A 12846-nucleotide genomic window follows, 5' to 3' on the forward strand; every position below is an offset into this window, starting at 1 on the left:
TGACCAGGAACCCAGCAGGGTCGTGCTGGTTAAGGAAAGAGCGGAAATAATTTAAGTAGTAATAGTTAACAGAAATATTTAGGTATTAAAAGGAAGATAAGAGAGGAACCTAGGATTATTTTCCCGTGACCTAAACCCTTTCTTTTCTCCCTCTCGCGTGCAACGGTGACTTGCTTGGGCGGAAGACGAAACCGAAGCTAGGGCTTCGTCTCCGGCGGCCGGCGAAGGGCTAATTCCGTGAGCTCTTTACGGAATAGAGACCTCCTTGTTGAAGAGAACCCGTGGGCACGAAGAAGAGCCAAAATCTCAAGCATCTCTGAAACCCTAGAAGCCTTCTTGTTCGCTTGTAAGTCCAAGAACGAGGTAAGTGCTCCTCACCTGCAGTAGGAGTAGCTTTGGAGTTGTTTCTTCTCGTTTTTCCAAAGCATGATGTAGGGAGCAATGTATTGATGTTGCTACCGTGTATCTCAAAGAAAGGAAATAGATTTGTTTGTTTAGCATGTGGTTGGTTGGTTCGGATTTTGTAGTTGGAAATTCGGAATTTGGATTTCTTCAGATTTCGGAATATGTTGTTTATGGTTTGGTATTTTCAGATTTCGGTTTAGTTTTCCTCTTGGCTTCGGAACATGTTGTACAGAATTGAGATTTGTTGTGGGCTAAGAGTAATTCTGAGATTTGTCTTCTCTTTTCATTTCTGCAGTAGCTAGTTTAAGGAATTCTGTTGCTCTATAATAAAGAAACTTGGAGTTTGCTTGTATGTGGAATATAGGTGTCCTATTAAACTCTTTAGAGGAGTATGAACAGCTCTTTAGAGTTGATGTGCAGTACAGGTTGTGCCCTGAAAGGGGTTCGAACAGGTTCTTTAGTATGCAACCAGAATTTTCTTTATTTTGTTATCAGTAACTAGGCATGAACAATTCGTAGTAGAAGTGCAGATTTTTATTGAGCTTGAATGCAGATTTTCGTTAAGCTTGTATGTAGATTTTTATTAAGCTTGAATGCAGGTTTTTGTTAAACTTGTATGCAGATTTTTATTGAGCTTGAATGCAGATTTTCGTTAAGCTTGTATGCAGATTTTTATTAAGCTTGAATGCAGATTTTTGTTAAGCTTGTATGCAGATTTTTTGTTAAGATTGTATGCAGTAATTTGTTTAAACATTTCAGTTTTGTAAGAGGCATTCTTCTATTAGAAGTATTAACAAGAACAAGTATTTTACTTGAAGAGGCTAGTACCCGACTTCCGAGGTTGTCGTTAAATAAATCTAGTGACTAATTCCGAGGTCTTTGCCCTGGTAAGACCAAGGTCTTTACCCTCGTAGAACTGGTGGCTCGCTACCTCAGTTTCTATTAGGGAACGCGCAATGGTACTAAGCCTGGGCCCAAGAGATTATTATTTTAAAGTATAAAAGTATAAGTTTTTGAACAAGTGAAATAAGCTTCACATATGTTTAAAAATAAGCAAGTTTAGTTTTCTTTTATGCTAGCATGTTGTTTAGAACCTTCTTGCTGTTATTTGCTATTAGATGAGCAGTTTTACATGTTTAGCATTCCAGTATGTTTTGTTTCTTCTGTTATTAGATGAGCATGAGTAGTATTTTCTTTTAAGCATTCAGTTTTTAGATTTCTTCCTATTCACATGCATATTCGAGTTTTGTGAGTTAGATAGCGCTTACTAAGCATTTTGCTTATAGTTGCATTTTCTCTTACTGCAAATAAAGGAAAGGAAAAGTTATAGCGAAGGAAAGCGACAAGGAGGTGTGGATGGATGTGTGATGTTTGGACTATGGAAGTCTTGGGACTTAGTTTAAAAATTTATTAAGATTTTGTATTCAGCATGTTGGAACTATTCTTTCATGTTGTTAGATTTGCTCATTGGATATTTTATGTTTTAGAACTCTTTCTTTTAATTGCTATGCACATTGGTTTATTATCTAAGTTGTATCATTGTTGCATGCTTGTGTAGATTGATATGTTTTTAGTTGCGAACATATACTTGAGTAGAATGTTGGGATGAGTTATTTATGTTTTCTACTGTTACTAATTGCATGCTTTGAGTTTTTGAGAGTTTTAAGTATTGATATTTACATGCGAGCAATATTAGTTAAGTATAGTTAGTAGTCCAGTAGCGTCCCACCCTCACAGACTAGTAGGGAGGAGGGTGGGGTCGTTATAGTCGTCACCATCATCATTGTCATCGGGAGGAATCTGACTTAGAGAGAAACTCAATTGAAGATGTTGTATGATCAAGTTTTATTGTTAGCGCATCTCTCTCATTTCTTAATCCCTTTATGCCCTTTCTTCATCTCTTTGCAATAATATTTCCTTTAGATTGCTAACCTCTTCAGTCAAGGTATTTATTGGGCCCTCGGTGTTGGTGAGGTGGAAGTGTTGGAATGTATACTAAAAGCCTAACTTTTTGTATAAACATTTATTTAGAAATAAGAATCACATTGGTCAAATGTCTACATTTATGCTAAGTGTAGTTGTCCGTTTAGTTTATATTGTATATAACATGGTGTGAGGAGACACACAGAAGTTCATATTATCAGTTCCTTATAAATTATAAATAGTTGCTCACGACCAAGATGGAATGGGACAAACCATTGAAGTAGTTGTAGTGTAATTAGGTATTAGTTTATCTTGACTAATAAATTACACTAGTACACTATGAGTGTATTGAGCAAGATCATTTGAGGTAGTATCTTTTTATACTGACTATATAAAAAAATAATACTTCTATTATTATGGAAGTGTGTACTCTTAATAATGATATAATAACAAGCACATATACTTAATATTTATTTCTTTAATTTATCAAAGGGTGCAATTTAGCTTGTTAAATCAATAGACCCGATAAGTTGGGAAATGATATTATTTATATGGTGTGTTGTTGATTATAGAATGAAATTATGTCCTAGTAATCTAGGTTGATGATGTCCCTTTGAGGAGCTCATAAGGATTGTCATGTAAACCCTATAGGTGGACTTAGTCCGACATGACAATAAGGTTGAGTGGTACTACTCTTAGAGTTAGATAATAATTAAGTGAGTTGTCAGTAACTCATTTAATTAGTGGGCATTCAATATCTTAAAATAGGGAGACTAACACACTCATGATAAGAAGGAGCTCATATAGTAATATGGGATTGGTGTGGTAGTGCAATAATAACTCTTTAGTAGAATGAGATATTATTAATGAACTTGAGTTGGGTGTTCGGGGTGAACACGGGAAGCTCAAGCTCATCGGGAGACTAAAACTAATTCCTCCTCTCGGTCCCTATTGTAGTCTCTTATTTTTAAAGTCTTATATCCACCAAAAACCCAACTTCTTAGCCACTTCTTGGTGGTCGGCCAAGCCTAGCTTGGAGCCCAAGCTAGGGCCGGCCAAATCAAACCAAGTTGTGAGCCAAATTGTGGTCGACCCTAGCTTGGAGCCCAAGCAAGGGTGGCCGACCACATATAGATTAAGAGGAGATTTTAAATTTTAAATCTTTCCGTATGTGGAAGCCATGGTTTTAAAAAAGAGTTTTTAAAATTTTAAATCTTTCCGTATGTGGAAGCTATAGTTTTTAAAAAGAGTTTTTAAAAATTTTAAATCTTTCCTTTTATAGCTTTCTACACAGGATTAAGAGAAAGGTTTGATATCTTTCCTTATTTTTAGTTAAAAGGAAGGTTTTAATTTTTGATAAAACTTTCATTTTTAGCAACCATCCACATGTTTTAAAAGAAAGATTTTAATTTATATAATTTTCCTTTTACAACCAACAAGGGATTTAAAGAAAAAAAAATTTAATTAAAATTTCTTACCTGAAATAAATAAGGAAGTTTTAATTTTATGTTTAAAACTTTCCTTGTTTGGAATTAAAGGGGTGTCCGACCATGACAAGAAGAAAAGGAAGTTTTAATTTTTTGTTTTAAAACTTTCCTTTTTAGTTATTGGAAAGGAATATAAGGAAGTTTTAATTATGTTTAAAAATTTCCTTATTTGCCAAGACCAAGGAATATAAAAGAGGAGGAGGGGGTGCCTCACCGAAGAACACATCTTCTATTCCTCTCCTCTCTTCCTTGGTGGTGCCCGACCCTTTGCTCTTCCTCTTCTCTTCATCTTTGTGGCCGGTGGCATCAAGACTTGAAGGTTGAATTGGTGGTCGGTTCATGCTTGGAGAAGAAAGAGACATTGTTTCCTAGCATCCCTTGGAGCTTGGTTGGTGACCGAACTTCATCAGCTCTTGGAGAAAGTTGGTGGCTGAAACTTGGAAGGAAGAAGAAGGCTTGGGTGGATTCTCGTCTTGGTAGATCGTCGCCCACACGACGTCCGAGATAAGAAGAGGAATACAATAGAAGATCAAGAAGTCTATAAGTTACAAGAGGTATAACTAGTTATTAGTTTTCGCATCATATCTAGTTCATCTTTTGTATAGATATTGAAAACCAAACACAAGAGGTTATCAGTTTTAATTATCATTTTTTTTATCTATATTCATTTCGATTTCATGTTTCGATAATGTGTTTCTATTGAGGTCTCTGTATTTAAACCTAGTTTACTGTGAGAAGTTTAAATATATGATTTCTTTGAAAGGCTTTGTCTAGGCAGTGGTGATGATCCCATATCCAAGAAGACCTAGTGTCTCACCACGTTTGACCTGGAATCCGATCCTTGAAATAGATATTTGATCAACTTCTGTATTATGGTTTAACTTAGGAAGATATTATCGGTTGAACTTAGAGTAAGAATGTTAAGTTTCGTTCTCAATCCAAGTTTAACTTCTAAAGGAGAAATTTAGATTAATAATGTTAAGTATCGTTTGCAATCCAAATTTAACTTTAGTAGAGCACATGGGTAGCTAGGATAGTTCTATGCTTGTACAAATTTTTGTATAGGGGAACTAGGACGGTATTCCAAATAACAACCGACAGGAAGAAGATGTATCAGTTATTCTTTGGGTTATGCACAAGGAACTTATTCCTAATATCCTTCTCCTTTTTGGTCTTCCATTGGCCTCTAGCCATGAACTCAAATTATTGCCCTTCATCAAAAAAAAATCCCTTGAATATTGACATCAGCTTGTGAGCATGTCTAGGCTAGCTCAAACTCATCATATTTTTCCTATTTTTAAAGCGCATATGATATTAATTAGATATAATAGAAATACATATAATATTAGGAGAGAGAAGAAACTTAACTATAAAATCTAAATTATACATTAAAATTAAATAAATAATAATCCTAACCTTTACTGCTTTTGCTCTAGCCCTACTCCAAGTCTTATCTTTTTTTGTAAAAGTGTATGTGAAAGTATCTATGAAAGCATGCTCCTTCCCCATCACTCTAGTCTAAAAAAAACATGGTTACAAATAATAAAATAATTTGATATAGATAAAAAATTATTAAGAGAGTTAAAAAATTACCAATCTCCATCTATGTTAATGGAGCCTTCCGCATATATCGTAGAGGAGTCACCAAAATTGTAAGATTAATTCATTCTATTCAGGTTACTCCTTTGCTTACTCTTCTCCGTTGCCCAAAAGTTGGTGATCCTCTCCCAATTTTCAGCGGTGATAAAGTTTGCCCCCCCCCCCCCCCCCCCAATTCTTGGCATAATTCAATATATGCCTGATGTGATCGTCATATTTTTTTAAAATATTCTTTTAATCTTCATTTCATCTGTCGGGTTTCAATTATTTAGCCATTAAAATGGAAAAAATAATAATGTATTATATATTCACTTTAAATTTGAATATAAACTCAAGACAATATACCTTGAACTCGCTCAACCATAGTTCTTTTGTGGCCGGTGAAGTGCTTGAATAGGTCATTGATTCTCCACCCCAATGGTTATTCACGATTGTATTGATTTCATGAATAACTTATACAAGATTTTTAAATCTGAATTTAATTACAAACAAATAATATTAAATAATTAAGATAGATCAGAAAATAAAATATTTTATAGTACTTAAGAATCTTCGATGGGGACTACAAAAGCACTATCATTTCTAAACTCAGTAAATGAGTTTCTTGTCGAGTCAGGAAGATTTGTGGGGGTTGGTAACTACACTGGCAATGGTATTGGCGATGACGAATGTGAAGGTGCTGGAGAAGGTGTATGAGATGGTCCTACCTGATCAGGGAGTGACATAGGTAGGGGTGGGATCGGGCCGGGAACCGTCCCGTAACCCCCTTACCCAATACCCGTCTCGATAAGAATTGAGATTTTTTTTCCTCCCGATCCCGTACCCCAAAGTGTCGGGATCCGAATGTTCGGGATCGGGTAGGGACCTGTAAGAATATCCCGAAAAATATTTTTAAAAAAAAAAAAAATCTATGGAGACTCAAACAATTTTTTAGTACAATACAAATAAATTAAAACGATTTCGTGGTACATAACCATTAAAAACTAAAATATCTTCCTAGGACATCATAAATATATTAAAACTAATAAAAAAAAACTAAAACTACTACTTAGTTTATACTTTATACCTAATACAAGAAAATCTAAAAATAAAAGTTATCATGTCAGTCATTGTATCAATAATAAATTGATGATATGATGACCTTAGTCCTTAGAAATGCTTGGATTCAACCAAAAAAGATCACAACAATTATTCTTTATATCATTTTATCAGTTTTCATATGCTAAAATAAACTAACTGACAATCTTCTTCACACATTACCAGTAAATTATTTAGAAACAAAATTATGATGAAGTATGAGAAAAATGGAGATACAAAAAAAAATAAACATAATGGTTAGATGCTTAAAATATAAAAAAAATAATATTTTTAAGATAAAAATAATATTATAATATAATCGGGTCAGGATGGAATTCCCATCGGGAGAAAAACATTTCCCGATCCCTTTCCCGATAGTGATCGGGATGGGAAAAATCCCGAACCTTCGGGTCGGGAAAATGTCGGGTTGGGAAATTTTCGGGTCGGAGATGGGATGGGATTCGGGAAAGGTCGGGATTTTCAGGATTTTTTCCAACCCTAGACATAGGTACACTAACAAGTAATGAATCTGTTTGATCCTATGATCTCTGTTTATGTCCACCCCATCAAAACATATGCTGAAAATTCTAATATAGGATAAAGTAAATTGAAATTTTGATGCATAAAAAAAACATTAAAAAACTTACCATATTTATATAAAGCTCAGAGAATAAGGTGGAAAAAAATATGAGATGTCACCTCTATAAGAATAAGCCCTCCATATTTAGGGCTTCTAATTTTATTTTTTTTTTACAATTCTAGGATGAATCTTGGATTCATCCACAATTTTGAGATGTATCCAGGATTCATCCACAAATATGGGATGAATCCAAGTTCATCCCAGAATTGTAAAAATAAAAATAAATAAATCGAAAGCCTTAAATATGGACCTAGAGTTGTTGGAATTTTATGAAACAAATTTCTATGTATTTGTATTTTCCTCCTGATCATAAAAATATTTTCATCCATAATTTTGACCTAATATGTTTTATGTGTTGATTTTTAATATAAATTAGGTCAAATTTGGGTTAAAAATTACCACACTCAATATATTATATTAAAATTATAGATGAAGATATTTTTATGATCAAGAGAAAAGTATGAACATATAGAAACTTATTTTATGAAATTCTGATATCTCTAGGTCTATATTTAGGGCTTCTGATTTTTTTTTTTTTTTTTGTAAATCTAGGATGAATCCAGAATTCATTCCCAATTCTGGGATAAATCCAGGATTCATCCCCAAATCTGGAACGATGGATGAATCTAGGATTCATCCTAAAATTGTAAAAATAAAAAAATAAAAAATATTTGGAAGCCTTAAATATGAACCTAGAGATGTTAGAATTTCATGAAATAAGTTTCTATGTGTTCGTATTTTTCTCTTGATCATAAACATATCCTCATTCATAATTTTGGTCTAATATATTTCATGTGGTGATTTTTAATATGAATTAGGTCAAATTTAGGTTAAAAATCACCACACTCGATATATTAGGTTAAAATTATGGATAAGGATATTTTTATGATCAAGAGAAAAGTATGAACACATAGAAACTTGTTTCATAAAATTTTAACATCTTTAGGTTCATATTCAGGGCTTCCGATTATTTTTTTTATTTTTTACAAATTTGGGACTAATCTTGTATTCGTCCCAGATTTTGAGATAAATCGGAAGTTTTAAATATGGATCTAAAGATGTCAGAATTTTATGAAACAACTTTATATATATTTATAATATTCTCCTGATCATTAAAATATACTCATGAATAATTTTGACTTAATATATTGAGTTTGGTGTTTTATTAACATGAATTAGTCAAATTCAGGCTAAAAAATCACCACACTTAATATATTAGTTTAAAATTATAGATACGGATATTTTTATAATCAAGAGATATATACGAACACATAGAAACTTATTTCTTGAAATTCCGACATCTCTAGGTCAATATTTAGAGCTTCCAATTCTTTTTCCTTTTTTTCTTTTTCTTTTTGTAATTCTAGGACGAATCTTGGATTCGTCCCAGATTTGGGGACAAATCTTGGATTCGTCCTAGAATTGCATCAATAACAAAAAGAAAAAATAATTGGAAGTCTAAATATGTATCTAGAGACGTCAGAATTTTATGAAACAAGTTTTTATGTGTTTGTATTTTTCTCTTTATCATAAAAATGTCTTTCTCTACAATTTTAACCTAATATATTGGGTGTGGTAATTTTTTAATCTGAATTTAACCTAATTTATGTTAAAAAATCACCACACTCAATATATTATGTCAAAATTATGAATAAGACATTTTTATGATAAGGAGAATAATATGAACATATAAAAACTTATTTCATGAAATTCTGATACCTTTAAGTACATATTTAGGGGCTTTCGATTTTTTTTTTTTTTTTTTTTACAAGCTTGGGACGAATCCTGGATTCGTCTCAGATTTAGGGATGAATCCTGGATTCATCGTAGATTTGACTTTATTAAAATATTAAGTTTCTATAACTAATTTTAAATTCGTCATAAAATATGCAAAGAATTATTAATTTGTCGCAGAATTTACAACAAATCTCATTTTCGTTGCAAAAGTACCAACGAATATTTTGTTTGTCACATAAGTTGGAACGAAAATTAAATTTCGTTGTAACTTGGTTACAAAATTTATGACAAAATATTATTTGTTGCTAACGAAAATATTTTGTTGTAAAGCAACTTTGGGATGAATTTTTATTTTGTCACTAAATTTATTGTCGATTTGGCATGAAAATTATTTGTCCCTAAATTTCGTCCATAATCCATTGATTTTTTTTTATAGTGCATATAAAGAACAGATGAGCTAGGAAAAATTATTTCTTATGATTTAAATGTCTATATTTTACCGTAGCACTGATGATATTGATTGTTTGAATTAAATGATATTATCGTTTACTCCCATTTTATATAGTACTTTTTCGAAATTATCTTTATTTTTTATATTATTATCTTACTATTTTATTAAAAATCTCCCCCCTTTACTAACTAATTTTGGTGAAGCCTAAAATGAATTTACGTTAATATCATTTTTTCTATTCACACTAAAAATAATTCCAAGGTTTATTAGTAATTCCACAAGCGAAACAATCAGTGATATAGAGTTCGAGACTCAGCTGCGGTATATTTTTATGAATTTTTTTCATCATTAATTTTCTTTGGTTGTTTTATATAAAAAAATATAGTTCTCTTTAGTCCCACATCTTAGAATTGATAACACTATGATCAAAGAAACTCCTATAAATATTTTAGATCGATAATGTTAAAAAATATATTTTTCTTAGTTTGTTTTATTAAGATAAATATAATATTAAATTAAATTATTTTTTTCATAGGGAAGCCGTAAAGGTGACATTAAAAAATCTAAACAATTCGGATTTTCAAACACCCAAATAATTCAGATTTAGTCAATTTAGTCAGATACTTTATCTTAATGACTCTACTAATGACTCTACTTTATTAATATAATTTTATTATAAATGACTTTACTTTATTAATATAATTTCATTATAAAGAGTCAATGTGATTCCAATAATACGTAGTTAGTGTAATATGAACACTAACATGCATCAACGTCATATTATATTTACAGTTACCAATAGTAATTCCTACGCTATAGACAGTTTTTCTGATCCACTTTTTCAATATCCATTTTATATTATAGCATCTACTGGCGGATCATACTAGTAGATTGTATAGCTATTATAATTTTGTAGTAAATATGATGGATAGTTGTTATAATAATATTAATAAAAATAAGAGAAGCTGTTGATATTTTGCTCACGTTACACTGTACATCTCGTGTGCATATTAAAAAATATTTGATTTATTTTTATATTTAATATTATAATGATAAATTATCCTAAATTTTCCAATAGAAAACTCAACTTCCTCCTCAGTACATGTTTTAGAAAAAAATTATTCTCACTCCATGTAATTTTTTTTTACTTCAACTCTCTAATATACATCGATTTACTTAATTATCTTTATTTTTTTTAAGTATAAAAAGTTCAAAATAAAGTATAATTTCTCCTACATGCAACACATTTAAACTAGAATATAATATATATTTTTTTATCAAATTTAGCACGATTTTTTTCCTTACCAATCGATTGATATACTCGATTCTAGTTAAATGATGTTGAATTTAAGAGTAATTATAACTCATTTTGGACTTTTTGTACTAATAAAAAATAACGAGGGATTATGTTATATAAAAATAATGGTATAAGTCTTCCTAAATTCAGCACCATTTAACTAGAATCGAGTATATCAATTAATTGGTTAGGCGAAAAAAGAATCGTGCTCAATTTGAAAGAAAATATACTAGATTTTAATTTAAATGTATTGAATTTAGGAAGAATTATACTTCATTTTGGACCTTTTGTACATAAAAAATTTGAAAGAAATTAGATAAATTGGTGTGTATTAGGGAGTTGAAATAAGAAAAAGTTACATGCAAGGAGTGAGAATAAATTTTTTCGATGCAGGAACTGAGGAGGAAGTTGAGTTTGCATACAAGGAGTTTAGGACAATCAAAATCTTATTGGTATAACTGAAAGTTTAAAAAAATCATCAAAAATTTAAAAGAAAAAAAACTACTCTGTACAATCACACGACATAAGTTGTGTAGCGTAATAGTATATTATATATATAAATAAAAGACATTGGAAATCCAGATATCTCATTCTTAGAGCATCCATATCAGATATCTTATTTAAAAATTTTACCTTAAATTTTGGATAGGGTAGCTAAAAAATCTTTACATCAACTACCCTATTGATTTCCTAAATTATGCATTTATGAACAATACTTCACTAAATTTAGGGAATGAATTCCATTCCCTAAACATTATAGAGGAGAGAGAAGAAATAGAGAAGCTGATATATGATGTATTGAAAAATGAATATCCAAATTTAATAAAGTAATTTTTTTATCTAAGTTATGCATTTTGGATGGAAAAATTGATATGGATGATCTTACAATTTAACTATTCTAGAAGATGATCAATCCGATCATCCATCCAGATAAATCAAAAACATAGATGAATGTTCCAACATCACAAGACATTCAAATTTCTCAACTCTAATACACTCAAACTCTCATTGCTCAGAGAGTCTCTTCCATCATTTACCATTGCCCTAAATCCGTTCCATCACTTAGCATTCCACCCTGGCATATGGGACAAAGACATCTCTTTTACAATCATTGATTGCGTGGCTTGCCTACCTGCGTCTAGCGAGACAAACTGAGACAGCCACACTGTCCAACTCATTTACTTTGACTTTTGTGCTCTGTATTATTTGTTACAGCAAACGTGATTAGTCCTTTAGTCTGAAGAAGAATCAATGGCGCACAATTCTCGGGATTCCCGGCACAGACAAAATACGGTTAAATAATTGGTCTCATGATTGCTGACGGCGTGGGGAAGAAGATCTCAGGCGCCGGCGCCGGCCGGAGGAGGGAGGGGTTTTAGAATATGTTGAGGATTTCCAGTATGTGGTCGTTACAGAGCGGGCAGCTGCCGCGGTTCACCCAGAGTTCCCGGGAGCATCGCCGGCAGAAGGTGTGGCCGCAGGGGATGAAGGCCGCCCCCTTGAGCCGCATCATGCACACGCAGCAGACGCGGAGTGCGCCGCCGCCGTCGATGATGTCGTCCAGCGCCGGTTCGTCGTCGTCCGGAAGCAGCGGAGGGGAGGCGGCCTCGACTCCGTTGCTCCACTGCGTGTCTGTCTGCTCCAGCAGCGACATCAGGGAGACCCCCGCCGCCGCTGCGGTAGCCGAAGCCGGCGGCCGGAGGTCGGAGATTTCTTGGCCGCCCGCAGGAGGCTCCTCCGGCGGTGATGCTGCAGTGGAGGCGGACACTGTGGATCCGCGAAGGGAGGTGGATGCCGGAGAATTTGAGCCGGCGAGGGCAGGGAAGGGGAGCAAGCTGGCGTGGCCGGACGACGATGCCGCCGCCGCCGCGACGCCGGCTGTGCCAGCTCGGCGGAGGCAGAAGCAGGCGACCAACGACCTCCAATTGACTCCATTGCTAGAATTACCACCCACAACGATCTCACCCGCTTCCTGCTCCTCCCGCAAGATCTCCACCAGCGTCCTCCCCCCGCCGCCGCCGGCGGCCGTGGCGGAAGACGCGAAGCTCCTCGCGCACGCAGCGACGGCTGTCAAGGCGCTCATCTCGTCCGCGTCGTCCCTGATCATTAGTAGTTCCTGAAGCTTACAAGGAGCTTCCTCAGCCGCGAGATGATCGGAGAGCGTCGCGCTCCGGCGGTGCTGCCTCCCCCTTCTCTCCATACCCCAAAATCGAAACTTTTAGCCAAAATA

At 33.9% G+C, this 12846-nt stretch overlaps 1 protein-coding gene across 1 annotated transcript; it reads right to left on the minus strand.

The window, feature by feature from the left end:
• Window positions 1-11991: 11991 nt before the first annotated feature.
• LOC122010818 (E3 ubiquitin-protein ligase COP1-like) lies at window positions 11992-12816 on the minus strand. The gene has a single exon (XM_042567291.1). It carries the CDS (start codon window positions 12814-12816, stop codon window positions 11992-11994), a length of 825 nt encoding a protein of 274 aa, XP_042423225.1.
• Window positions 12817-12846: the final 30 nt, after the last annotated feature.

This window comes from Zingiber officinale, chromosome 8A (genome assembly GCF_018446385.1).
Source record: "Zingiber officinale cultivar Zhangliang chromosome 8A, Zo_v1.1, whole genome shotgun sequence".
NCBI classification, from domain to species: domain Eukaryota; kingdom Viridiplantae; phylum Streptophyta; class Magnoliopsida; order Zingiberales; family Zingiberaceae; genus Zingiber; species Zingiber officinale.